The 26,786-nt window shown below is 39.6% G+C and overlaps 1 protein-coding gene across 1 annotated transcript; it reads right to left on the minus strand.

The window, feature by feature from the left end:
• Positions 1-10,382: 10,382 nt before the first annotated feature.
• LOC142367440 (major histocompatibility complex class I-related protein 1-like) lies at positions 10,383-25,654 on the minus strand. The gene is made up of 8 exons (XM_075449410.1): positions 25,504-25,654; positions 18,544-18,804; positions 12,943-13,224; positions 12,472-12,753; positions 11,822-11,923; positions 11,576-11,593; positions 11,394-11,440; positions 10,383-11,237 (listed from the first exon to the last, which is right to left on the minus strand). The coding sequence occupies exons 1-8, from the start codon at positions 25,553-25,555 to the stop codon at positions 11,196-11,198; spliced, it is 1,086 nt and encodes a 361-aa protein (XP_075305525.1). The 5' UTR covers positions 25,556-25,654; the 3' UTR covers positions 10,383-11,195.
• Between the last annotated feature and the right edge of the window lie 1,132 nt (positions 25,655-26,786).

Genomic DNA, 26,786 nt, shown 5'->3' on the forward strand with positions numbered 1-26,786 from the left:
GATGATCGTCAAAGTCACCGATCTTTAATGTTCTGTGAAGCAACGAGGAAATAACTGACAAACCTTTTCTGAATCATTGTGTGTTTTTAACAATGAACAGGCTGATCTGTTAACTGTGAGATAAAGATCGATCCTGTATGAGACATCTTCCACTGTATCCAGTCAGGCAGGTTAATTAAAACACTCGTGTTATATGAGGACCCGTCAGACGCAGCCTGTGTCTCCTTTATGGCCCTGATCTCCAGTTTAACAAACAAGGCTCTAATATTCCTCTATCAGCTGTGTGCTGTTAAACTGATATAATATCTGCGACTACAAGGTTTCTACTGTGAAGTTATTCTGAGGCAGCTCACTATCGGCAGCTCCGCAGAGTTATTCTGATTTAATAATGTTTCTGAATTTTTCACTTCTTTTAAAAATATTCCTTCAGATTTGTTTCTCTAGTGAATGGAAACCCAGCTGCTGTGTGTCAGGACAGAGTTTATTTAATCTAATCTGTGTTCTCCTACATATTATGGATTATTTACTTTATTTCATAAATACTGCTTATACAGTATTTTACTGTAAAACTTCAAGAAGCTGAAGAAAATTAAAGAAATTAAAGCCTGAAGATGAATTTTTAAACAGATTTTTTCTTCTTTTCAACCAACAAGTTGTTAATTTAACTTTAATCACATTAAACAGAGAAAACAGTGAAATGTTCATATCTGGGAAACAGAAACCAGGAAATGTTTCATGTTTCGTGTGATGGAAGAGTTTAATGATTATCTGATTGGGAATATTTATGGTTTTATGATCAGTTCACTAAGGTTTTTATAAAAATCCTTATTTCAGACGCCATATTCTGTTTTCAAAGTCTCAAATGTTTCAAACCTTCTTTTATCAAAGATACCATAAATTGTACAAATGCTGTGGTGAACTGTGGTCTGTGATGAAAGTTCTGTCAGCCAGAGTCATAAAAGGATTGAGAGAGTGGTTACGTCTAAAAGTCTTCCTCAGTTTGCCCCGCGCCAGCAGAACATTATTTATTAAGGGGTTACTCTTGGCTATGTGCGGTATTTTATTCAGCTGTTGGTCCAGCAGATTAACAGCTGAAAAAGGTCCGAACATCACTGATTCGATTTCAAACCACGGACATTCTGGTTGCCTGGTGACCCAAGAGGAAAGAATCCTGGCTTAAAGGCTGAGGTAAAGTTTTCTTTGTGTGGTAAACCCCACCCACCTCGTTCTTTTGGGATCTGAAGTACATGTGCAGCTTAAGAAATTAGAATATCATGAATAAGTTCAATATTTTTTGTATATATCATATAAATTCATTACACATAGAGGGAAATATTTCAAGCCTTTATTTCTTGTAATTTATTTTATAATTATGGCTTGAAGATAATGAAAACCCCAAATTCAGTGTCTCATAAAATTAGAATATTGTTAAAAAGTTCAATATTAGGAACTCAGGGTGTCACAACCAAATCAGCTAATTAACTCAAAACACCTGCAAAGGTTTCCTGAGCCTTTAAACGGCCTCAGTCTGGGTTCAGTGGGCTTCATAATCATGGGGAACACAGCTGATGTGACAGATGTTCAGAAGACAGTCACTGACAGCCTCCACAAGGAGGATAAGCCAGAAAAGGTCACTGCTGAAGAAGCTGGTTGTCCACAGAGTGCTGTATCCAAGTATATTCATAGAAGGTTGAGTGGAAGGAAAAGCTGCACCAGCAACAGGGATAACCATAGCCTCGAGAGGATTGTGAAGCAAAATCCATTCAAGGCTTTGGGGGAGCTTCAGAAGGAGTGGACTGAGGCTGGAGTCAGCGCATCAGGAGCCGCTACGCACAGACGAATCCTGAACCAGAGACGACGTCAGAGGCGTCTTACCTGGACTAAGGAGAAGAAGAACTGGGCTGTTGCTCAGTGGTCCAAAGTCCTTTTTTCAGATGGAAGTAAATGTTTCATGTCATTTGGAAACCAAGGCCCCAGAGTCTGGAGGAAGAGTGGAGAGGCTCAGAATCCACGTTGCTGGAAGTTCAGTGTGAAGCTTCCACAGTCGGGGATGATGTGAGGAGCCATGTCATGTGCTGGTGTTGGTCCACTGTGTTCTCTGAAGTCCACAGTCAACGCAGACATCTACCAGATTTCAGAGCGCTTCATGCTTCCTTCTGCGAGGAGCTTTATGGAGATGCTGGTTTCATTTTCCAGCAGGACTTGGCACATGCCCACACTGCCAAAGCTACCAAAAGCTGGTTCAGTCAGCATGGTGCAGAGGTCATGACTCGAGTCATGTGTCTTGGACTCGAGTCAGACTTGAGTCATGAATTTGATGACTTTAGACTCCATTGACTAAATCTAATAAGACTTGTAACTCGACTTGGACTTTAACATCAGTGACTTGTGATTTTTACTTGGACTTGATCCTTTTGACTTGAAAAAACTTGCTACTTTCCCCAAACCCAAAGATTAAAAAGTAAGTTGACACGGATGCTCTATCTCTATTTCGTCCGCATAAAGACTTATTTTATGATGGACTCTGTTTATTTGCAAGCCTTGTATAGTAGGCGCTGCCCTAATCGCTTCTGCCAATGGTTCAATAACCATGGCGAATAAAAGGGGGGATAGAGGACATCCCTGCCTGGTTCCTCTATGTACAGGAAAATTGTGTGATCTGAACCTATTAGCGAGAATGGCTGCTTGAGGTTCATTATACAGGACCTTGACCCATTTTATAAAATTATCCCCTACACCAAATTTATTTAGACAGTAAAACAAATATGTCCATTCGACTCGGTCAAAGGCTTTCTCTGCATCCAAAGAGAGTACCAAACCATCAATTTGCCGATGCTGAAAAACCTGAAGGACATTGAGCAGCCGCCTAACATTATTATTTGAATTTCGTCCCTTTATGAAACCAGTTTGGTCCTCCTTTATAATTTTAGGTAAAAGACCTTCAAGGCGTGTAGCCAGGATTTTTGCCAAAATTTTTCGATCTACATTAAGAAGGGATATGGGCCTATAAGAGGCTCAGGATTCTGGACATTTCCCCTTTTTCAAAATGAGTGATATATTTGCTTCTCTTAAAGTCTGGGGCAACTCATTATTTGAGAATGCATTATTAAACATACTAACTAAAGGTTCCATTAATAGGCAAGGCAAGGCAAGGCAATTTTATTTATAGAGCACAATTCATACACAGGGCAATTCAAAGTGCTTCACAGCTACATAAAATCACAAGAAGGCAATAAAATCATTAAAAAGAAATAAAAAATAAAATAAAAAAATTTAAAACCCATTAAAATAATCATTAATTAATTAAAAAGTGAAGAGTGCAGATAAAATACTTTCAGGTGTCATATGCACAGCTAAATGGAACTGTTTTCAGCCTGGATTTAAACATTGTCAGAGTTGAGGCCTGTCTCAAATCTTCTGGAAGAGCGTTCCAGATTTTAGGGGCATAAAACTGAAACGCAGCCTCGCCTTGTTTAGTCCTGACTCTGGGCACCAGCAGGAGACCCCTCCCTGAGGTTCTCAGAGCCCGAGTTGGTTCATATGGCTCTAACATGTCAGAGATGTACTTTGGCGCTTGACCACGAAGAGACTTGTACACAAGCAGAGCTGTTTTAAAGTCTATTCTCTGAGCGACAGGAAGCCAGTGCAGAGACCTGAGCACTGGACTAATATGGTCGTATTTCCTGGTTCTAGTCAGGACTCGAGCAGCAGCGTTCTGGATGTACTGCAGCTGTCTTACAGCCCGTTTAGAGAGCCCAGTGAGCAGGCCGTTACAGTAGTCTAACCTGCTGGAGACAAACGCATGGATTAGTCTTTCTAAGTCTGGTTTAGACACTATTCCTTTGATTCTGGCAATGTTTTTTAGATGGTAAAAAGCTGCTGATGTTACAGATTTAATGTGGCTGTTAAAGTTCAGGTCTGAGTCCAATATTACCCCGAGATTTCTAACTTGATAGTTAGGTTTTAGAGAGAGAGTCTCAAGGTGACTGATAACACTTTCTCTTTGTTTCTGTGGGCCACAGACAATGATTTCAGTTTTGTCTGAGTTTAGCTGGAGAAAATTGTTTTGCATCCACACACTGATCTGTTCGATGCAGCGACACAATGTATCTACAGGCCCGTGTTCTCCTGCCGTCAGTGACACATAGATCTGAGTGTCATCTGCATAGTTGTGGTAGGACACATTATAGCTGCGTATTAGCTGGCCTAGTGGAAGCATGTACAGATTGAACAATACGGGTCCCAGGATTGACCCCTGGGGAACCCCACAGGTCATAGCCATTTGGTCTGAGACACAGTTACCAATTTCAACAAAATATTTCCTGTCCTCCAGATAGGACTTGAACCAGTTTAAAGCATGACCAGAGATTCCCACCCAGTCTTCTAACCTCTGTAATAAGATCGCATGGTCAGCTGTGTCAAAGGCAGCACTCAGGTCCAGCAGAACTAAGACTGTGACTCTACTTGCATCTGTGTTCAGGCGGATGTCATTTGTCACCTTGATCAGAGCTGTCTCAGTGCTGTGGTGGGGCCTAAAGCCTGATTGGAAAGTATCAAAAGCATTGTTAGACAGGAGAAAGTCACTAAGCTGTTGGTATACAACTTTTTCTAGGACTTTGCCTAAGAATGGCAGGTTTGATATGGGCCGGTAGTTGTTCAGTACTGTGGCATCAAGATTGCTCTTCTTTAGAAGGGGCTTAATGACAGCAGTTTTTAAGGCCTTTGGAAATGTTCCAGTCTGGAGTGAGATGTTGACTAGATGAGCGAGTTGTGGTAACAAACTGCTCAGCACAGACTTTAGGAATCTAGTGGGCAACTCATCAAGGCAGCACGTTGATGAACTCAGACTGCAGATGGTCTCTTCGACTGTTTTGTCAGTAACAGGTGTGAAATGTGTCAGCTCTAGGTGTCTAGCTGGCTGCAGAGTAGTTATTTGTGTTGTGGAAATTATTGCATTTTTAATGCCTTGAACTTTGTCATTAAAGAATGTTGCAAACTCATTACACTTGGATGTAGAAATGAGTTCTAAAGGCAGTGAAACTGGAGGGTTTGTTAATCTGTTTACTGTAGCAAACAGGACACGAGAGTTGTTACTGCAGTTTTTGATGATTTCAGAAAAATAACTCTCCCTTGTTCTACGCAAAGTCTGGTTGAACACACATAGCTTTTCTTTGTAAGTCTCATAATGAACCTGGAGCTTTGACTTGCTCCATTTCCGTTCGGCTCTCCGGCACTCCCTTTTCTGTGCCCTGACCGACTCTTCTTTCCTCCATGGCGCCCTTTGCCTACTTTTAACCATTCTAACCTTGACAGGAGCAATGGTATCCAAAACATTTAAGAGACTTGATGTGTAAGAGTTCAACAGATCATCAACATCAGAACACAGGGTGTTCTCAAACCTAATCATTTCCATAAACTGTGTCCCTGTTCTGTCATTTATGAGTCTTCCCCGAACAACTGCAGACCCAGCTGGTGTTTTGGGTAAAGTAGATAGGTCGAAGAAAACACAGAAATGATCAGATAATGCAACATCGACGACATTTACGTTTGAAATAACAACATTCCTTGAAATGAGCACATCTAAAGTGTGCCCTCTGTTGTGGGTGGGCTCAGTCACATGCTGAGTTAGACCAAACATTTCAAGGACAGCAGTGAGCTCATTAGCTTCCTTGTTATGCACTACGTCCACATGCACATTCAAGTCCCCTGTTATGACTAAACAGTCAAAAGCAGTGCACACAATTGAAAGTAGTTCAGTAAAATCATCAATAAAACAATTCTGTGGTGGTTTATAAATGGTGATATAAAGTATGGATGATTGTTTTATCTCCATTTTGAATGACACATACTCAAATGATGAAAAAAACCCAAATGACAACTTGTGGGTGGGTATATTGTCCCTGAACATGGCACTAACACCCCCACCCCTCTGGTTTTCTCGTGTTTCAGACACAAAATTGAAGTGAGGTGGACTAGACTCAATCAGGACTGCATTTGCTGTGTTTTTGTCGAGCCACGTCTCAGTTAAAAACATAAAATCAAGATTGTGAGAGGAAATAAAACTATTAATTAAGAATGATTTGTTACTTAAAGATCTGACATTGAGTACTGCGTGTTTGAGATTAGTTAGAGTTGAACTGGATGCTGTGTTCTTGCAAGGGATATGGATAAGATTTCTCTGATTGGACAGTCTGATTGTCCCTCTCTTCACTCCATCCTTGGACCTCTGGCTGAGATGGTGTTTACCAACACAGAGGCCCTTAGCATCCTAGATAACAGCATTGACGCTGTTGGAAATGACAGCTGTGGGCACCAGTGGTGGGGGCCAAGCTGGGGGGGCTTTGGTCGATGGAGTAGGCTGGGGAGGGAGAGGGGCTCGATGATTCTTTGAAGATAGAATTCTTGATCTTGCCATGTTTGGCGTGAGAGGAACCATTTTAATCCCCGATTTCACCAAGCTTTCAAGGTGATCAGGAAATCTCCTGGGTGACGGTGGAGAAGAGAACGATGGTGAAACATCGCTGGAGGGTGTAGATGCAGCAGGTGGGTCCCAGGCCTGTGGTGAGGCCCGTGGTGAAGGCGATGGTGGAGCTGCTGAATCCTGTGTTCGGGATGCTGGAGGTGCTGCTGTGGCTGAATCCTTTGCTGGGTCCTTGGGTGGCGAGGCAGGAGCTCTTCTCTGGCTCGTCTTCTCTCTCGGCGGCAGCACAGGACCCGGTCCTGGTCCTGGTCCTGGTCCTGGCCCTGGCCCCTTCTCATGCCTCAGAGCGTGGAGGAGATTATCCGTCAGTCGTCTCACTCCACCTCTGTTCAGGTGTGGGCCTTTTCTTTGAAATAGATCATCTCTTTGCCAGAAAAGATTAAAGTTCTCAATGAAATGAGGTCCTCTGGACTCACAGACTTTGGACAGCCATGTGTTCAGCTGAAGCAGCCGGCTGAATTTGTTGATCCTCCTGTCGATGTTTGGGAGAGGTCCACTTATGAATGTTGGTATTGTCACTTTATCAAGACTCTCAAACAGTTTCTCAAAGTCTTTTTTTAAGATTTCAGACTGATTCTCTCTGATGTCCACTGCACCCACGTGGACAATCAGCTGTTTCACCCCTTGGTGTTTTGCCAGTACCTCTGGTAGTAATCTTGTGATGTCAGAGACAGTGGCACTTGGATAGCTGCATGTAACCATTCTGTTTATGTTTATATTAGATATGGCTCCGTCTCCAAGCACAAGAGTATCTTTGACCTTGACACTCGGCACAGTTTCTCTGTCCATCTGCTGCTTTGTACCGTCTCTCTGTCTGTTACACTCAGTCACATTTGGCTCTGACAGCGGTAAAAATCTGTTTGTTAACTTTATTCCGGGTGATGTTACATATCCTCTGTTGATACCAACAGTTTGACGATTCTTCGGCTTAGCACCAAGTCCATCATACGTGCCTTTACAGAGTCTTGGAAAAGACACAGTAGCATTTAACTTTAAGTTGGAGGTAGCAGTTTTTTCACCCTTTCCTTTGGAAGTAAATGTGGACTTCTTACCACTGGATTCCATTGGGAGCGTTTCATGAAGTCCCATTTCAGTTTCTAAGGCAAAAATCCTTACTTGTAGCGCCCAAATTTCTTGTTGATATATCCGACAGCTTTCACAGGGCATGTTGAAAGGATTGTAGTCGCTGGCTCGTCAGATAAGTTGTAAAAAGAATAAAAATGATTTTAAAAAGTCTTGGTTCACTTAAAAGAAAAAGAATAAAATTATATCCAAGACTTATGGAAAGAAGTAAAATGATTTAAAAGCAAACAAAGCGATAAGCAGCAGGAGGAAGCAGAGACACGTCTGCACTCTTCAGAAGCAGTTCAGCAGATCGGCCAGAGAATTCTTTGTAAAACTCACAACTGAACCCATCAGGCCCAGGAGCTTTCCCATTCTGTAGAGTTTTTATAGCATTAACCACCTCTTGTCCCGAAATGGGGGAATTAAGAATGAGTGTATATTCAGATGGTATGGTGGGCAAACTGAGCTGAGCAAAGAATTTGTCCATTAGAACAAACACATCACTTGGCTGCTCAGACATATAAAGATTATGGTAGAATGATTTAAATGTGTCATTTATAAGCTTGTTATCATATACACGGTTGCCTTGGGCATCACAAAGGGCTGCAATAATCTGTGAGAGTTAGGACAGTTTAATAGAGTACAGATATTTTTTTTTTGGGAGAGAGGATATATTTTATAAAGTGTTTGAAAAGGTTAAGGTTACACTTGGGTTTTGAAAGGAGTTGAAAAGACTGAAAATATTTGATTATATGAGATCAATACAATACAGGACAGAAACTGCTGTGCAACTAGTTATAGTGCAATAAGCTACGGAAATACAATGTCAGCACTTTCTGAGGAAATTACATTTGCATTTGTTTATTTCAAATGTGTTTGAACAATGTTCTTGCAAAAAAAGATTTGATAAATAAATACAGATCTTGAAAGCATACATGATCTGTGTAAATATTATTTCTCTGTTGTTAAAAGGACTCGAAACTGAAACGTAGAACTTGGGACTTGACTTGAGACTTATCGGTCTTGACTCGGGACTTGAGGGCAAAGACTTGAGACTAACTTGTGACTTGCAAAACAATGACTTGGTCCCACCTCTGGCATGGTGTGACTGTGATTGGCCAGCAAATTCGCCTGACCTGAACCCCATAGCGACTCGATGGGCTATAGTCAAGAGGAAGATGAGACCCCAGACCCAACGATGCAGATGACCTGAAGCCGCTATCAAAGCAACCTGAGCTTCCATTACACCTCAGCAGCGCCACAGGCTGATCGCCTCCGTGTCACGCTGCATCGCTGCAGTAATTCATGTTAAAGGAGGCCCAACCAAGAGTTGGGTGCATAGAGATGATCATACTGTCCAGCAGCCTGACATTTCTGTTTAAAATATCCCTTTTTTAATTGATCTTACGTAATATTAAAATTAGAATATTGAATTTGGCGTTTTCATGATCTTTAAGCCGTAATCGTCAAAACTACACGAAATAAAAGCCTGAAATATTTCACTCTGTAATGAATCTATATAATATGAGTTTCACTTTCTGAAATCAGTGACAAAAACTTTTTCATGATATTCTAATTTTTGCAGCTGTACTTGAATGTGCAGCTTGATTTTAGTCTTCCTGCCCATATAAGGTCAATGAAATCAGTTTATTAATAGCTTTAAGATCCTCAGACTTGAAAATAACAAACAGCATGGATGTAGGATATGTATTTCTGGAAGGACTGTCATCTTAATGAGGTTAATTCTACCTAAAAATGATACAGGAAGGTTCTTCTATCGTGTTAAATATCCTTTAGTGTTTCTTATTAAACTAGGAATATCTTCTGCATAAATCTGAGCAAGTTTGGGAGCAATTTTAACTCCCAGATATCCTAATCCTGTTGGGACCCAGCGAAATGTCATTATTTCAGACCTTAAATCCAGATATTGATCCAAAGCCTTTCATACAATCAATCAGCATTGGTAATGACTCTGCTGGTTCTGTTAGTGTCAGGATATAATTTGCATATAACAAAACTATGTTTATCTGTTCCAGTTGATACTCCTTGAATATGTGGGATTTGTCTAATAGCCACAGCTAAAGCTTCGATGGTTAGAGCAAACAGAAGAGGGGACGATGTTAAGCTGAAGAGGGCAAACTAGAGGCCATTTGATAAAATCAAAGCTGTGGGTGCTTAATCCATCCCAAGAAATTAGTCCAAAACCAAATATTTTCATCACTTCAAACAAATATTCTCAATCAGTTCTATCAAAGGCCTTTTCAGTGTCCATGGAAACATTTGCCCCAGGATTTTTATTAGAGCTAAAATAGTGAATTATGTCAAATACACGTCCTGTGTTGAAACCCGTCTGATCTGCATCCACAATGGAAGGCAACATCTGTTCCAATCTCAGCGCTGGTATTTCTGATAATATCTCATCATCCACGCAGAGCAGGCTTGGGTTTTTATCTTTTTCTCCTTTCAGCACTTAAAACAGCTCCACCGGGAAGCCTTCTGCCCTCAGACATTTGTCCGATTGGAGCTGAGATGGATGTTTTTATTTCTACCTGTGAAATGGAAGCTTCAAGAAGTTTCAGATTCTGACAATTAAGGGAAATTTAGAATATCTAACCTAAAACCTCTGCTCAAAAAGGATGAAATTGGGTGAGATGCTTTAAAAATGACTTCCCATAAATGAACAGCTTCACTGCTTCCTGACAAGTGGAAAATACCTCTAATAAGATGATTCTTATAAAGATCCTTTTATGTTATGAAAGATCTTTGGGCCTCAAAAAATGAAGATACTTCAACAGTTTTTTTCCTTTTAAAGAACTTTATTAATTTTCAAACCCCTCAATACATCTTCTAGTATAAATCTTAAATGCTTCACTATGTATTATGTCGTCATTAATCCCAAACACAAACTTTAATAACAGAAGATACAACAGGAGCTTTGAAAAGAAGCTTTGAGATAAATTAAAAGAAACAACCTCTTTGAAGCTATTCTAAAGAAACCCACAGATTATAAAATACCTTTTAGTTTAAATCAATATTGTATGTACAGACACATGATTGAGATTTTCAAATTGGGAACAAAAGAGCAAAAAACTTCAAATATATTTAAACCCCAACAAACAGCAGTAAAGATCTGAGACAAATCAGACAAACTGGCATCTTTTACAAGTTCACCTGATCTTAATTGTTTCAAGGATTTGTTCCAATTAAAAGTTGAATCATCTACAGAAGTGTTTATATTTAATCTCTCCTGTTTTAATAAAGACACAACAAACATGGCCCAGCTGAAGTGAACAGTGTCCACGAAGCATCAGCTGACAGCTGATTCTCCAGCTATGATCGACTTAAGAAAGATTTACCTACAGAGTAAAACTCATGCTGGCTCTGACTTCCACACATTTAACAAACAGAGTTGCATTTAGCAGAAGTCACAACAACAACAACAAAAAAATAAATCAATGAACAAGAATGAAAAGTGGATCTAAGAAAACAGTAAAAATGATGATCAGCGACAAACTATCAGAAATGGTCTTTTAAGAGCGAATTTTTGCACATTTTACCGTTTGATTTCTACTTAAAACTTTGTTTTTGCTCATTTTTCAATTAGAAGCAGAGACCTCAGAAACAGAATGACTTATTTTCGTTGGCACGTTCAACAGTTGGCGCCCATCATCGTCTGCTTTTCGTTGTCTTCCTGTGAAGAAAAGGTCAACAGAAATATTGAACTCACCATTTCTCAAACAACGCAGTTTTTATTTCAAACATCAAACGACAGCAACATATTTTAAATGTGATTTCACCTGGAACAATTCAAAGAGTTTGGGAGACTATAACGTACTGATGTACTCACTTTCTTGGAGTCTGGATCTTCATGAGAAGAGGATGAAGTGTCAGAAGCTGCAAAACAAAACAACTTCACATGAAAAGGATATTCATATTTTAATATAAATGATGCTGCAAGATTGCTCTGATTGATCTTAAAAATGCGTTATTTAAAACTCTTTGTATCAAAATATTATTAAAAATACTCACTGTTGGTTCGTTTAAACCCTGAAAAAGAAAAAAAGCATTTGAGAAAATTAGTTAAAGGAGATTACGATAGAATCAGCCTAAAAATAACAACTTTTAACCATCTGCTATATTAAAAAGTCTAATTTCACACAGTACTGACTCAGAGGTGCCAGACATGTAGTTAAAAAGGCAACAACAGCCAACACGAGGATATGTCATAAACATTTAAAACTGACTTCCTGATGGAAGAACATCTTTCTTCCTCACCATGATTTCCTTTTTTCCAGTAGACGACTCCACCAGCAACAACAACTGCCAGGACAAGTATTCCCACAAGAACTCCACCAACAACGGCAGCAACGGGGAAGCCTGAAATAAATAAATAAAATAAAAATAAATTTCAATTAAAAGTTTTGTTCACTTTACTTTCACCTGACACAAGTTTAAATTTCAAACAAACAACAAAGCAGCTAATCATAAAATATCCAAAGTGAACAAGGTAAAAGAAACTTAATCTCAATCTAGAAAATAGCAAAAATAAAACACAAGTTATGGCAAAAAATCTGAATTAATGAAGAGAGTAAGAATAGGCCACTTGAATTTGAACAAGTTATTACTTAAAAGAACATTAATACAATAACATTAAAATAAAGGTATATGCAGAGGTGAATAAAACTTTAAGAGTGTTGAGTAATTGGTGCAGTTTCTGAGGGACATGAAGGATGAGCGGTGCTGAGGTTTCCTGCTGCTTTTATACCGAGGAAACTACTCACTGAAGACCGAGAGATCAGCGAGAACAAACTGTGCCATGATCAGGCCGCTCTGCAGAGAAAGTGTGCTGAACAAGAAAAAACCCAGCAGAACATAGATAAATGATGTTTTAATGAGAGTTCAGTGTCATCGTATTCCATTCTTACCGTGATTCTCGAATTTGGTGATGAGGTCATCCGCTCCAGAGAGCTGAAACACACATTCGTACCTCCCCCTCTCTTCAGGTGTGTCTGATGAAAGTTTCAGGTCAGCGCTCATCTGGAAGGTTCCATCATTGTTGGGGAGGACCTCTCCTTTGTCCACACCCTCATGAATCTCATCTCCATCTCTCCTCCAGAACAATTCAGCTCTGTTAGGGTAGAAACCTGTAGCATGGCAGCTGACTGGAGAGGAGGCAGACTTCTGGAGGAGAGACACTGAGGGGAGCTCTGAGGAGGAAACACAAAGTTTGTAGCCTCCGTATTATTAACATTAACTACATATTATAAATACAATTTGCTTATATTTAGTATAGCTGAAATGCCTCAAAAATATTTAATATATAAAACACCAAGGTGAGGTGAAGAGAACAGACCATAAAATGATCTGTTCTCATTATATAAGTGAATACTGTCTACCTGTTCTCATCAGAGAGCTCCTTCCATAGTTCACATACTTCTTCACCCAGCCAGGACACTCCTGGGTGAGGTAGTTCTTCCAGTAGGCAATAAGAGCTCTGTTATGGTCCCACCTGTGTTTGGTGATGACAGCCTGCTGTGTTGGAGCGGCCCATGTCTCTTCCTTCAGGTCCAGTGATATGAAGTCTTCTCCATCATAACCATCCTGATAATAAACTTTAACAACCTTGTCAGTCTCATCATCCCACTCACAGCCGTACATAACCTGGTTAATGTGAACACCTGACAGAGGGAGACAGTAAACCACAGAGAAAACTCAGCACAGTGACTTAATAATAGTTCATTTCACATCTTTAAAACAGTGACAATGATCCAGCAAAAAAGTTGCATCATGATGAGTTTTAATTTATTTGCCCGACTTTAAACTGAACATCACAAAGTTGATGATAAAATGATATAAAGTATATATTCAGCCCTCTCTGTTTTCCTGTTTGTTCAGTCTCAGTCAGGATTTTTACTCTTGATCTTCCATCTGTGAGTTTCTCCTCCTTTAGTTCCTCTCTGATGTTTCTGTGCGCTCACAGTTACTGTAAAGACTTCCCGCAGCTGAACAAAGACGCCTGTTCGCTCACCTGCCGACTACTACCCAGAATGCAGTGCGCTCATGGCGTAGTTGCCCGTTCTCTGTAAAGCAGCTGAATCTAAAACGCTGCTGAACATGATGTGTTTTCATGCTGTTGGTAAAGACTTTCAGCCACACTGAGTCGCCTCATCAGAGGAAAACATGATGAAATATTTTCTTCTTCCTCTTCAGCTCAGACTAGGGGTGCAACGGATCAAAAAACTCACGGTTCGGATCGTTCCTCGGATCAGAGTCACGGATCGGATAATTTTTCGGATCAGCAAAAAAAATAAATAAATAAATAAAAAAATAGACAAGACAAATAAACATGTTTTGTCTTTTTGTTTATTAACACTTTTAAATTATTAAATTGAAATATATAAAATCAACTCAAAGTGCACAATTAGCATCTTCTTTTCAACATAATCAAAGAAAAACAACTTTTTTGATCGCTTTAGCCCGGTCGGATTGTGAAGGAAGGGGCTGCTTAAATGCCGCGGTGATGAGCGGTTGTTGAGCCGCTTTCGGTTTCACTCCTGTCAGTGAAACACCGGGGTGATGTCGCTGCAAATGCGTGGCCATGCTCGATGTGTTTCCACTGTTGTGTGGCTTTCTTGTGCCACAGTGCCTACACACCGTCACGGTTTTATCCACCAACCTCTTTCCTTCTTCATTAAATTTGACAGGGAAGCCAAAATTACAGGTTAGGGGTTTTCTTTATGTTAGCTATCGCTATGTCAGCTACGTGTTATGTCTGTGTGGTAACCTAGGCGACAGGTTTGTGTGGCAGCGCGAGTATATGGAAACAGACAGAGACAGAGGCAGCAGTTATCGTTACAGTAGTCACCGAAGTCTAGCCTACTTTTATTTTCCATGCCCACTGTTCTACATGTTGTACGCTGAGGACAATAAATCACAAACGAGCCATAGGACTGTTTGCTTATTGAAGAGGGAACTGTTGCAGACTTTTACCCAGAGCGTGGAAAGTAGCTCTTTCCCTGGAACTAGCAGGAATGGTAACGGCTGTGTGAGGACTGAACATGCGCCCAATTTATTTATTTTTTTTCATAAATCAATCCGCGGATCATGTGTGCCGAACCGAAATAATTGATCCGAACGGATCACGGATCAATGATGATCCGTTGCACCACTAGCTCAGACAATAAAAACTGTTGCTGAAGGTTGGACAGACGGTCTGAGCTGCTTAAAGCCGCCATCAGTCCTCTCCATCATCAGCTATAACATCAGTGCATTCTAATGAACACACAGTTCAGCTGCTCTCACTGAATTATTTTCCTGTTTCTGCTGTCAGACGACTGAATGAGCAGAAATCTGACCGAGGCTCATAAATGTGAACGTTCCCCGCTAACCAGACAAACTGTGACTCCTGCACTGTGGTGCTGAGACGCTCCTTAAATCACTGTTTTACGATCATGAAGGACAAAGTGGACATAAAAGCAGCTTGATAACAGCAGCTGTGCTGTGTGCTGACAGAGAGGCTTAAAGGAATGGTTCGGTGTAAAATGATAATTTGAGCATCACATGGTCATGCCACATAATTTATATGGGTGATGAGCCTTTCTCCGAAAGACTGCGGCATTCCGAAGTTGGCTATTTTGAAGTGTTTTGTTAGAAACGCAGCCAATGCAACTGTACGGGGCCAATTTGGAAAATATAAGAAATCGGTTGTTTTTCCGCGATAAACAAGCTCAAAAGCGCTACATACTTCAGCTGTGTCATAACAAAGGCCACGTCAAGCAAACCGAGGCACAGAGAAGTTCATCGGACCACACAGACTTTCACTGGCTAGTGTTTTTTGAGGCATCACCGGTAGTTCCAACTCCTAGTCTGACCCGGATGTAGGGCTACTGCTTCAAGTTATCAAAGGGAGGCTGAGACGCAAATATGGCAGAAGACGACCATCATTTTTTCGAAGACGAGCCATTTGCGTTTGAAGGCCAACCATACTTGTTTGAGCCCGAATATACAGACGAGGAGTTGCGGGAACAGGAGGAACAACAGAGATGTGCGGAGCAAGCGTCAGTGGGAGCTTCTGCTCGGTCGCGTCGGAGGAGAGCTTCTGTTGCCAGGAGTGGGAACTGTTAGGCACAGATATGCCGAATGAAAACACCTGTTTGTCATCTAAAAAACATTTTGTGTCGCTAATAGACAAAGGTGAGTTTTTTTTGTTTTGTTTTACATTGCATTTCTTATATTTTCCAAATTGGCCCCGTACAGTTGCATTGGCTGCGTTTCTAACAAAACACTTCAAAATAGCCAACTTCGGAATGCCGCGGTCTTTCGGAGAAAGGCTCATCACCCATATGAATTATGTGGCATGACCATGTGATGCTCAAATTATCATTTTACGCCGAACCATTCCTTTAAAGAGGAGCTGCAGCACAGAAACTGAACCCTGTCTGAGCAGACTGAACACACTGTTACTGTGTTTTCCACATTTATTTCATCCAGTCTGGAAAATGGGAAGGGAAAACTCTAAAAATGCTGCTTTAGTGGGGATTTACTGTTTGTTTTAACTGCTGAGCTTCACTGTTAACACACACTTGATGTAGTTTTACTTTCTTGTAGCTACTGGATGACGTGTTTTTCATTTTTTACTGTTGTCCCACTGAAAACTTTAAATCATGTCCTTGTCTCATTCTGAGTCAGAGAACAGACTGAGACGAAAAGCTGTGACTTAAAAACTAAACATAAGAGAAACAAACTAAAGGAAACACATGCTGTGATTAAATATTAAAAGAACATTTCTTTAGTTTCAGATTTGAGCCTTTTTGACATATTAAATTACACCAAATGTTGCTCTTTATGGATATAAGATGTTTTGTGATCTCACATTTCTTTGCTTTTTTATTAATAAATAAGTAGAAGGTGGTTTTATCTTAATCTAATTAGTAATATGTCAACAAATAAGGAGAAAAGTTTTTAATAATTTACTCCAACTGGTACTGAACAGGGTCAAATGTTCAGATGAAACATCTAAAAATCTAAAAAGTTCGTAAATTACAAACAAGAGCCAATAAATATTTGGCATTTCTTTCAAATTAAATACTTAATTAATTATTAAATTATCAAAATAGCTGATAAATAATATTTGGTTAATTTTCTAATCAAATAATCAACAGTTTAAATATTGTATCACTTCATCTTTACATTGGGGTAGTCTGTGGCGTAGTGGGTACAGCAGCCACCCCATGTACACGAGGCTATAGTCCTCACTGCAGCTGGCCATGGTTCAAGTCCCACATCAGACAGCCCTTTGCTGCATGTCGTTCCCCCTCTCTCTACCCCCTGCTTCTTGTCTCTCTAAACTGTTCTATCCATTAAAGGCATAAAAAAGCCCCAAAAAATAATTAAACAAAAAAAAAAGCACATAAATTAAAGTCGCTATTGTCATCTTGTCCTTTTTATTTTAGGATGGGTAAAATGTCTGATCCATTTAGATCTGATCTGAAAATACATTTTACATTAAATTAAGTTAATAAAATACTTTTTGTGTCTTTATACGAGGACACAATAAAAACTTTTGTCTGTCCTGCTCCAAAGTTTAAGGAACCAGGATGTAGAGTTTCTGCCTTGTTGTGAAACTGTTTCCAGTCCAGATGAAACAATGTGGTGAAACTCTGCTCGTTGCTCAAAACTGCACAGAAACAATGCATCAGTGCAGTTTAACAGGTGAGATGTGTGTGTTCAGTCTGACTGTGTGAAAAGGCTTCTTACAAGAGAAGAAACACTAAAACCATCATAACACACGATGTGCGTGCATGTGTCTGTGTTTCATACTTTGCAACAAACAACAACACAAAACACACAAACAACTAGGGCTGTCGCGATAACCGCAAAATGCAATCACCGCGGTGCTGAGAGGACCTCCGCGGTGCGTGTCCAGGCCACCATCGCCCACCGCACGCCCCCTTGCACGCGCAGAACAACTCGAGAAACTAAAAGAGTTTTTAAGACTGCACAGTAGATACAAAGCGACTGAAAGAACTGATACTTTTTTAAGCCAGCACAGTAATAATTATACATTGTATATTCCCCGCAAGGCAGGAGAAACACATTAACACAGCTAGGTGCCGCGTTTCTGTCGTCATCTTTGCATCTAGGCACCGCACACGCACACACGTCTGCATGCTACTCGTTGTGGTCTCATTCTCCCTCAGCAGCTGATATTACAAGAATATGCCTACGCAGTGTCGTAGCAATAGAAGTTAAAATAAAATGCAGTGGCCTACCTTTATCTCGGCTTTACTCCTCTGCCTAGTCCGGACACTTTATGGCTTTGAATCTTCCCTTATTATCCATGTTTAACGTTGTAAATGCGACCGTCTAATATCAACAATAAACTAGCTTCCACAGAACCACAGCTCGGTGTGCACATTTGCTGTTGGGAAATACCTGATCATTTCAACAAAACTGTGTAGGTGAAACTATTTAAAAAAAATAAAAAATGTTTAAAAAATGTGCCGTGCCAGAAATAAGCTCTAACAACTTCGTGGAAACAGTTAAAGTTCAGCTTGGGTTGGTTGGTCGGCGGCAGTCTGTTTAAAAAAACTGTATCCCGGACACGTGAGCTCAACTGCCGCACTGATCTGCTTCGTTTTTCTCCGTCATTACTAAACGAAACGTGCGCAGGTCTGCAACAATGTTGATATTTGCCATGTGGCACTGTTCTGCAACAATGTTGCAGAACTGGGGTATGCGCTGCTTGATCTCCGCTATGTTGGTCTGTGAGCGAGTAAATGACAGGCAAAGCAAAGTGAAATGTCAGAATCGCTGGGAAAAAAAGACGGATTATGCGCTCGATTTTCATCTAACATTGCGTGTCGTGGAAAGTAGCCTAATGAACAAAAATGCGATATCACCGCATACCGCGCTGTTGAGCGGCTATGAGTCACCGCGGTGGGAATTTCCTCACCGCGACAGCCCTACAAACAACAGACGGCGGAACAGAAACAAACCTCCAGTTTTGTTGAAGCGCTGCTTTGCTGTTTCAATGTTGCCTTTGAAGGTCTGCTGGGTACCCATGCAGATTCCAGTCTGTGTTTCCCAGTACTGTTGATCTGTGTTCTTTGCCATCCAGTCCTGTTTGGGCACTGCTCTCCTGGTGTTGCTGTCGTAGTGAAACATCTGAACTTCATCAACCAGTCCAACAACAACAAACTCAGGGAAGTTCGGGACTTGTGAGGACGCAGTGTAGAAATACTTCAGCGAATGAGTCACTGTAAAAAAAAAAAAAAAAAAAAAAAAAAACTGTTATTTAATGCTTCAGAATTTCACCTTTATGCATATATATAAATATATATATATACAAATAGAAAAATACTTTATTAATTCCCCATTTTTTTCCCCATTCAAAATGGAAATTATGATTAAAAACATAAAACTTAAAAATAGGGATGTTAACCGATGACCGTATGACCGATGATTGACCGAATCAACGTCGTCCGGTTAGAATTTTTCTGCCGTCGGTTTAAAAAAAAAAAAACCTCACTATATCTTTAGAAATGTTATGTGAGCATGAGCCATCCCACGATGGAAGAACAACCGCAGCAGAGCTCACGTAGCGCCCTCCTCAGAGGTCCTCTCTTACACCGGTTGCAACTTGTACGCTGTACATGACGGGTCCTGTCTGCGCAGTTAAAAAAAAAAAAAATCGCCACTATTAACCTAAATAAAGCCAATGTGGCTGCGTGTGGACTACGACATAATGATAATTGTAACACTGTAATGGCAAAAGACACAAGACTAACTTAGCCTACTTGTTGTGATATATTCATCTGTACTTAAATGGCATGATGGCAGGAACTTATTGCAAAGGATTTTGTGCAGCATGGGCTACGCCACAGAGGCTGTTGGCATTCGGTAAGTTTTTTTTTTAACGAAGTCATTGGTTAACCTACTTTCCTGTAACACCGCCAAATGCACCGTTCTCTGTTTGTGACTTTGTAACGGGGGCTTTTAACAGCCCGAGTTCGGTGCTGCGTTTGATTCGTGTTTAAAAAGTACCGTGACTGGAAGGGTGCCGTTGCGCGTAATGTGTGGCTGTGCGTGTCTGCGCAGGCACAGCAATTATTTTTCTACCCAAAACCCTTATTCCTCCACAAGTACGCCTAGAACTAGTGGTCAATGATTGGGGAAAATGTATAATACCAAGGGCACGAACTAACATTGATTGTGTGATGGGAGCCTAACCAGTCTAAAATGGGGGCATAACTTGTTCCACGAGGCAGAGAAAGACGCGCGACAGGACACAGATATCATAAATGGAACTTATAGTATTTTCGGTGACCGACTTTAATCGACTAATGAGGCTCAGTGGTCGGTCAAGACTTTTTTTTAAATTTCGACATCCCTACTTAAAAATACTAAATAAAATTGAAATTTAAAAAGGGGAATAAAGTATTTTTCTATATACATATATATATATATTAGAGATGCACCGATTGCAAAATTCTTGGCCGATACCGATTTCCGGTTTTAGAGGAGGTCTGACCTGCCAAAACCGGTTTTTCCGATACCGATTTTCTATCTAAGAAATAATTATAATCATATAATAGACACTATATTTGTTTGGCTTGAGTACCCTTTCCCAAATTTAATACAAGTACCCTTCTCCCAGACAACATTTGGCAGTGCTGTGTCAGAAAAGTACCGCCTACTTGGTCATTTGTACCGTGGACTCAGGTGTTTCATCAGTGCCATGAACTCCATTATTTTCCTAGTGGTGGCGGTGGACTTTTCAGTGTTGATGTCGAACATAGCAGCCACGGTGGAGGGTTGTTGTGGTTGCTGCGACTCTGCTGCATCCCTCCTCTTAGCGGCAGTGTCCTCCTTATATTTGCTAAACAAACCTAGGTGCTTCTTTTCCAAGTGGCGTACAGTGGAAACCGCTTATAGTGATCACATTGGTCCAGAGCGAATTTGAACACTATTAGCGGTTGATTACTAAAACCAAATTTGTATTACAGGTATTTCACTTATTTTTTTATGCAGAATATCATCTAAATACCATTTGTATCATTTTTCAATGAGTTAAATGAAACGAAACGAAACGAAATGAATAGCTTCAGCATTTACTGAATTTTATTATCATGCAAGTTTAATTACAGTACTGCGCAGTGCGCAGACATACTGTAGGCTAACTCAAATACAGTACGTTACTTATTCTCTGCTGTGCCGCTGGTGCATTTTTTTTCTTACAAGTCAGAAAAAAAAGTTTTAATTCAATCCGCCTTTCAGCACCCCTGCTCGGATCTATGCTCCTCCGTGCCGGTGTTCTGTCGATTTGTGCTACTTGGCGTGAAAACGAAACTTAGAAAATTGGCTCCGCGCATGCGCAAAACCACAAAGTAGCAATTCTCGACAAGTAGGAGAAATCGAATGAACACCGGCCTCCCATCTTACAAGAACCAGCCTGGAGCTTCCAGCGGTCACACGCGCATTCAATCCGCTCTCCAGCACCCATCCTCAGACACATGCTCTTCCATGACTTCCTTTTTCTAAACATTATAAACGGATTTCTTGATTACTATAAAACAAATTATTTAAACAGCATTTGTATAGAAATGATTCTGTCCCAAGCCTACTATATCCGTGACCACTATAAGCGGTTTCCAAAGTTTGTTGTTCCAAATGTCTTGTTGATCCTCCGCGGCTTACTTTTGACTTGCAAGCATTACAAACAGCGTGTTTTGGGTCGTCCTGGCACAAAGTGAAATAAGTCCAAATCAGTGACATGTTTTCTTCCTGAGTCTTGCTAGTTCTTAGCTGTTTTGCTCTGGGCGCGTTGAGCTGCTACGCACCGCGCATGCGGGTCAGTTTGATCAGCCGAAAACCGGAAATTACGACAGTGACCGGCCGGTCACCGATTGGATATAAAACCGGCTTTTTTTTTTTTTTTTTTTTTTTTAAAAATCGGTGGCCGATTGATCGGTGCATCTCTAATATATATTTACATATCTGTAACCTTTATTTTCAGTTATATATTTTCACAGTAAAGTTATTTTTTTCAGTTTATTTTCACGTTAATTGACACATTATTCTTCTAATCAGCTTTCACCATAAAACGAGTTTTTACAGTTTCTGTTTCTAATGCAGGGTGCTTGCTCTTTTTCCAAATAAAAATTCCAGACTTTTTTAACCCTATACTGCACGCATTATGATGGAATCATGGAAAAAAATGTTACAGTGTTTTTTTTAATTAAAAATGGTCTCAAAAGAGCATTTTTATATTTATTTTGAAAAAAAATGTTTTAGGGGGGGTTATTTTGGGTATGTTGCCATACGGCAACATTGTGCGATAAAGGAACGAGCCATTGTGAATTATTCACAAATGTACCCAAGATTAATGAATGATTAGAGACCTGTTCTTTATAAATCAACTGTTTTTATTATTTCATATATCAATCACTGACTTCATACATAAATTCACAAAAATAAATTTAATTAATTTCTGCCATACATAACTTTTGGGCAGTGTAATGCACATGGTAAAAACAAAACTCACAAACGTCACCATGTAATTATAACAGGAAACAAATGACTGTGCAGTATGTAGTGGTAATACTGCCAAAAAGGTACAGAGACCCAAACAATGGCACATTGAACATTTTCTTTCTTTTTAGACTACTACTCAATATGAAATGTTTTGAAGCAGTTTTTCTCCCCATTGAAGCAGAGGAACTGCAACCGGTTCCTCCTCTTGCTCTTCAACTACCGGAATAAACAGATGGAAATTTTTAGTTTGTGCACAAACTCTCTCTCTCCCTCTCTGTGTGTGTGCGTGTGTGTGTGTGTGTGTGTGTGTGTGTGTGTGTGTGTGTGTGTGTCACACGTCTATGTGTGTGTGTAGCCATGCACGTGTTCGTGTGCATAGTTGCAATGTACTGTATGCCTTGTTTTGGAATGCTATAAAATGCATGACATCAGCTCACCACTTTTGCTAAGATACAATATACAAACTTTTTCATTACACATATTCTATATACCTGAGTGACACATGATACTGTACATACCTGTCTCTTCATTGTCTGAGTGAGCTAGGCCTAATTCTGCCTGCACTTGAAACTCCTCGTCGCTCATCCCTAACTCATCCTCACTTTCTGGGTCAGGAATTGCCACCTGTACTCTGGTTATGGCCTCCCTTATCCTGACATTCCCATAAAAAACTGCTGGGTTCATTTTCTAAACAAAATAATGCATAAAAATGCAAAAATACATGAGCAAGGTGCATTCAAGCATGTATGTTTCAAAACTCTCCCAACAGACCACACTGCATAAGTATTAGCAAATGTTGTTCCATTACCGCACAATGTTGCCGTATGGCAACAAACCTATTTTACTGAATAAAAAAATAAATAATATGTGATATTATATACATATTACATAAAAAGGCTAGAATTTACCCCAGTTTCTTGCAGATATTTTTTGTATTTTGAAATGATGTCACATTCAGGAAATAATCTTCATAAAATCAGAAGCATTTCTGACAGTGACTGAAGCCATCGCCAGCGTGGGAAAGAATGGCTGTGAAAGCTAGAGGGATGTCCTGTGATGTTGTCATTGGCTGTAGAAGGGTTCTACCATGGATTTCAGACGAATCAGAGTCCACGATTATTTTCAAATTTCCAGAAATCCCTCCAAAAAGGGTATGTTGCCATATGGCAACACCGTGCAGTATAGGGTTAAAACTGATACGTTTTTCCCCCCCAAGACCTAAACTTTATGTACTTGTAACTTGTGTGCCTACTGCCTACTTCATTGGTTGAGATTGTACCAACTGTGTTTATTAGAAATGTTCATTTTTATAGGCTAGTATTCAATGAACAAATGCATTATTCACAGTAAATTATGCTTTTACTGATGAAAACGTTTCAAAACATGAAAATCACAAGTACATGAATTTCACATCAAACAAGTGTCACAAAAACTATCTATAAAAAAATTAATGGATGGATGAATGTATGTAGAATTCAGTCTCTTCACTCACATCTCATCCCATTAAGGCTGAGTTATACTTCTTTTAACTGCCCTTGCGCTTTCTTCTTGCGTTTATGTAAATGGCTCGAGACGTTTATACTTAATTTAGCTTTGCCGGCGCTTGCGTGTGCTGCGTGGCGATTCACTGCCAGGACAGTAGGTGGAGTAGCGGGTTTTTTCAATGACAAGCCTACTATGATGAAAGGAAATTCATCGCCAGGACCTCTTCGAGTGGATTCATGCTTCTTCTTCTTGTAAATAGCCGGTATTTTGTCAGATTTTCAACACCTTGGCGGTCTAAATGACTACTTTCTTGCCTGAAAATGTTTCAAATGTTGCTAAAGTTATATATTTACAGAGTTTATAGCTTAAGGGAAATCAGCTTTTCAGGCCGGCTGATTTCGGCTCGGACAGGAGTGAAATGCACTGTGTGTAAACGCTCTGCATACTGTCTGATCGATGAGTATGCCGTTTTCAAGTAGTAGGCTTGCGTCTTTTCTTGCGTGAAGTTTAGAAAATTGAGGTGACACACGCAAGCTCGCAATGGGGGGCTTGCAACCGCGCAAGGGCTTGCGTTTCTTCTTGCGTCTTGCTTTGCGTCTTGCGTTACCGACTATAAACCAGGCTTTAGGCTAATACAGTATGTGACCAGTTTGTAAAATTATAGTTTTATAGCCTACCTTCCTATTTCTCATTTCACAATGCCTTTGAGCATACTGTAAAATTCTACCATACATTTATTTTCCATACTTTATTTAGACTTTCACACAAAATTCAAGACTTTTCAAGGTCTGGGAAACAGTGCTTCAAAATTCCATACTTATTAAGACTTTCAAGACTTGCGCAAGCACCCTGTAATGGTTAATCTGTTTCTCTGCACTTCTCCCACGTGGGTTAAAAAGTGGGTTATTTTACATATTTTATTGTGATTAGAATTTTCCATACAACACAATGATAAAATTATTGGATATTTCTCTTTTTTTTGCTTCCTTTTATGTGAACATGGCATTAAATTACACAGTTAATCACTTTGTTACTCGTTAATGATTTCAGACAGATAATCTGACAGAGTTACAGTTTCTAATTAACTTCAAACATATTTGGACTTTTCTGAAGAATAATTTCTTGTTACGTATATACTGATACCAAAATGAACCCAACCTTGATTTAATCACCAAATTATTGATCTAGATATAAAACAATGTTCATATTTTTAATTGATAGCTTTCAGGGTTGTGTAATTAGACAACACGAGTAAATCAAACTCTACATTTATCTAATCCTAACAATGTGCAACTGTGGTCAAATAAGAAAACATTTAAATTCATTAGAGAACGATGTTACAGCCCATCTTTACCAAGAAGGAAGCTGATTTCCTCTGGGAGGTCACAGTGTCTTTGAAAACAACTCTATAGATGTGAAATGTGTTTAACAGGAACAAAAATATAAATGTGGCAGCCTCCTGTGGACAGGTTTTCATACTGTGGAAATGTCTATAATTATTAGTGACGTAATCAATTAACTTCTAAACTGAACAGAAAATGATGATTTTCAGTTACAAATCATATTTACAATTATCAACCGATGAGATTTGATGAGAAAAGAGTAATTTTATTCTCGCGTTCTTCCCTTTGTCTCCCTTTTATCTTTATTTACAGCCATGTACAGTGAGGGGGACCCAGAGCGCCATTTCGATGCCATCTTGGACCATTTCCGAGTCGGAAACGTAAAGACTTCATAAAGACACATAAAGATATGAGCAAAAAACATTCTATAGTCTAAACTTTTAGGATAATTGATTTGTCAGCCGTTTAGTTTTTCAAAAACTAGTCGGTTTGACACAATAAATGGAAACGTCTGTTGGATCTCTCTCTATTTATATATGTAGAAAATATAATGAGAATATAAATAATATAATAAAATAAAACTCCTAAACTCACCAGCGGCCGCGCTGTGCATTCCAAGGAGGAAGAAGAAGATAAAACTCTTCATGTTGTCCGTAAATATCAGAACTTCTATCAACTTCTGCGCTTCGTAGTCCAATTTTAGTCCGTCTGTGCCTCCATTTTCAGAGTCAAAGCTAAAGTTTGATAGAAGGAAGGATAAAACAGAGAGAAGTCAACACCTACACTCTGTCTGAGCCAATAGGAATTTACAATGAGCCTCAACGTCACTTAAATCTGGGTCAAACTGACCAACATAGGTTTTATTCACGAAAGTGAAACTAAAATCCGTTTTTTTTTCTGCCTTTATGTAACCAGATGGAGAAACTTATGGGTTTCATCTGTAAAGCCCACATTTCTTCTTATAACAGGAGTGTTTAATCTTTGCTTCTTCCACCTTCTGTGTCAGATTTATTTCAGGTTAATGGGATCTAAAGTGCAGAAATGTTGTTTTCTCAGGGGTCACCAGTCCCTCTAAGCTGAACATTAACCTGTGCAGCTGATGATATCTTTGTGTTTGATAATGGCTGATGTGAGGAGACTGAAAACAGTTCAAATCATCAACAAATAAAGTTGTGTTTTGCTTCATGTCACAGTGACTCTCTGAGGTGAGGTGCTCCCTCCTGTGGTTCAAACTTTCAGTTCACTTTCTGTGTTTGGAGTCTAAAAAGTGTTGTTTCAGTTGTTTCTGCTCAAGATAGAGATCATACAGCAGCCTCACTTCAGTTTTACTACTGATATTACAAAAATATCACATTTCTACCCTGAAATAGAATGAAACAGCTTGTTAAACACAAACAGTTCTGTCAAACAGGCTAAATGCAGCTGAGGAGCCATGTGCACTGAAACCTGCCTGAAGGGAAATTTAACACCAGAGTGGATGTTTCAACACTTGATGCTGTTTTAAGTTTTCCTTCTGGTTGGAACTGTTAATATTTCTGAATTAATAACTCCTTAATGGACTTTATATGTATGATAAAATTCAGGTTTAAATGTTTTTAAAACATTGTAAAAATCACATTTTTTTATACAAACAAAGGTAGAACTGTATTCTGATTTTAATTCAAATCTCATTTTCTGTTTATTTTCTTGACACTGAAGCTCAAACCAGAAAATGACACTTCCTGGTCATTGCTGATAAGCACCATGGTCTAAATCAGCTGCATAAATAAAATGTGTATCTACTATTAAACTGTTTGGAAGGGCGTCATTGTAAGGACATGCTGTATTCTGAAATCATCATACCTTTAAAATATCCAATATATTTATGAAAAATGTTT

Source organism: Odontesthes bonariensis, chromosome 18 (assembly GCF_027942865.1).
Source record: "Odontesthes bonariensis isolate fOdoBon6 chromosome 18, fOdoBon6.hap1, whole genome shotgun sequence".
Taxonomy (NCBI): Eukaryota; Metazoa; Chordata; class Actinopteri; order Atheriniformes; family Atherinopsidae; genus Odontesthes; species Odontesthes bonariensis.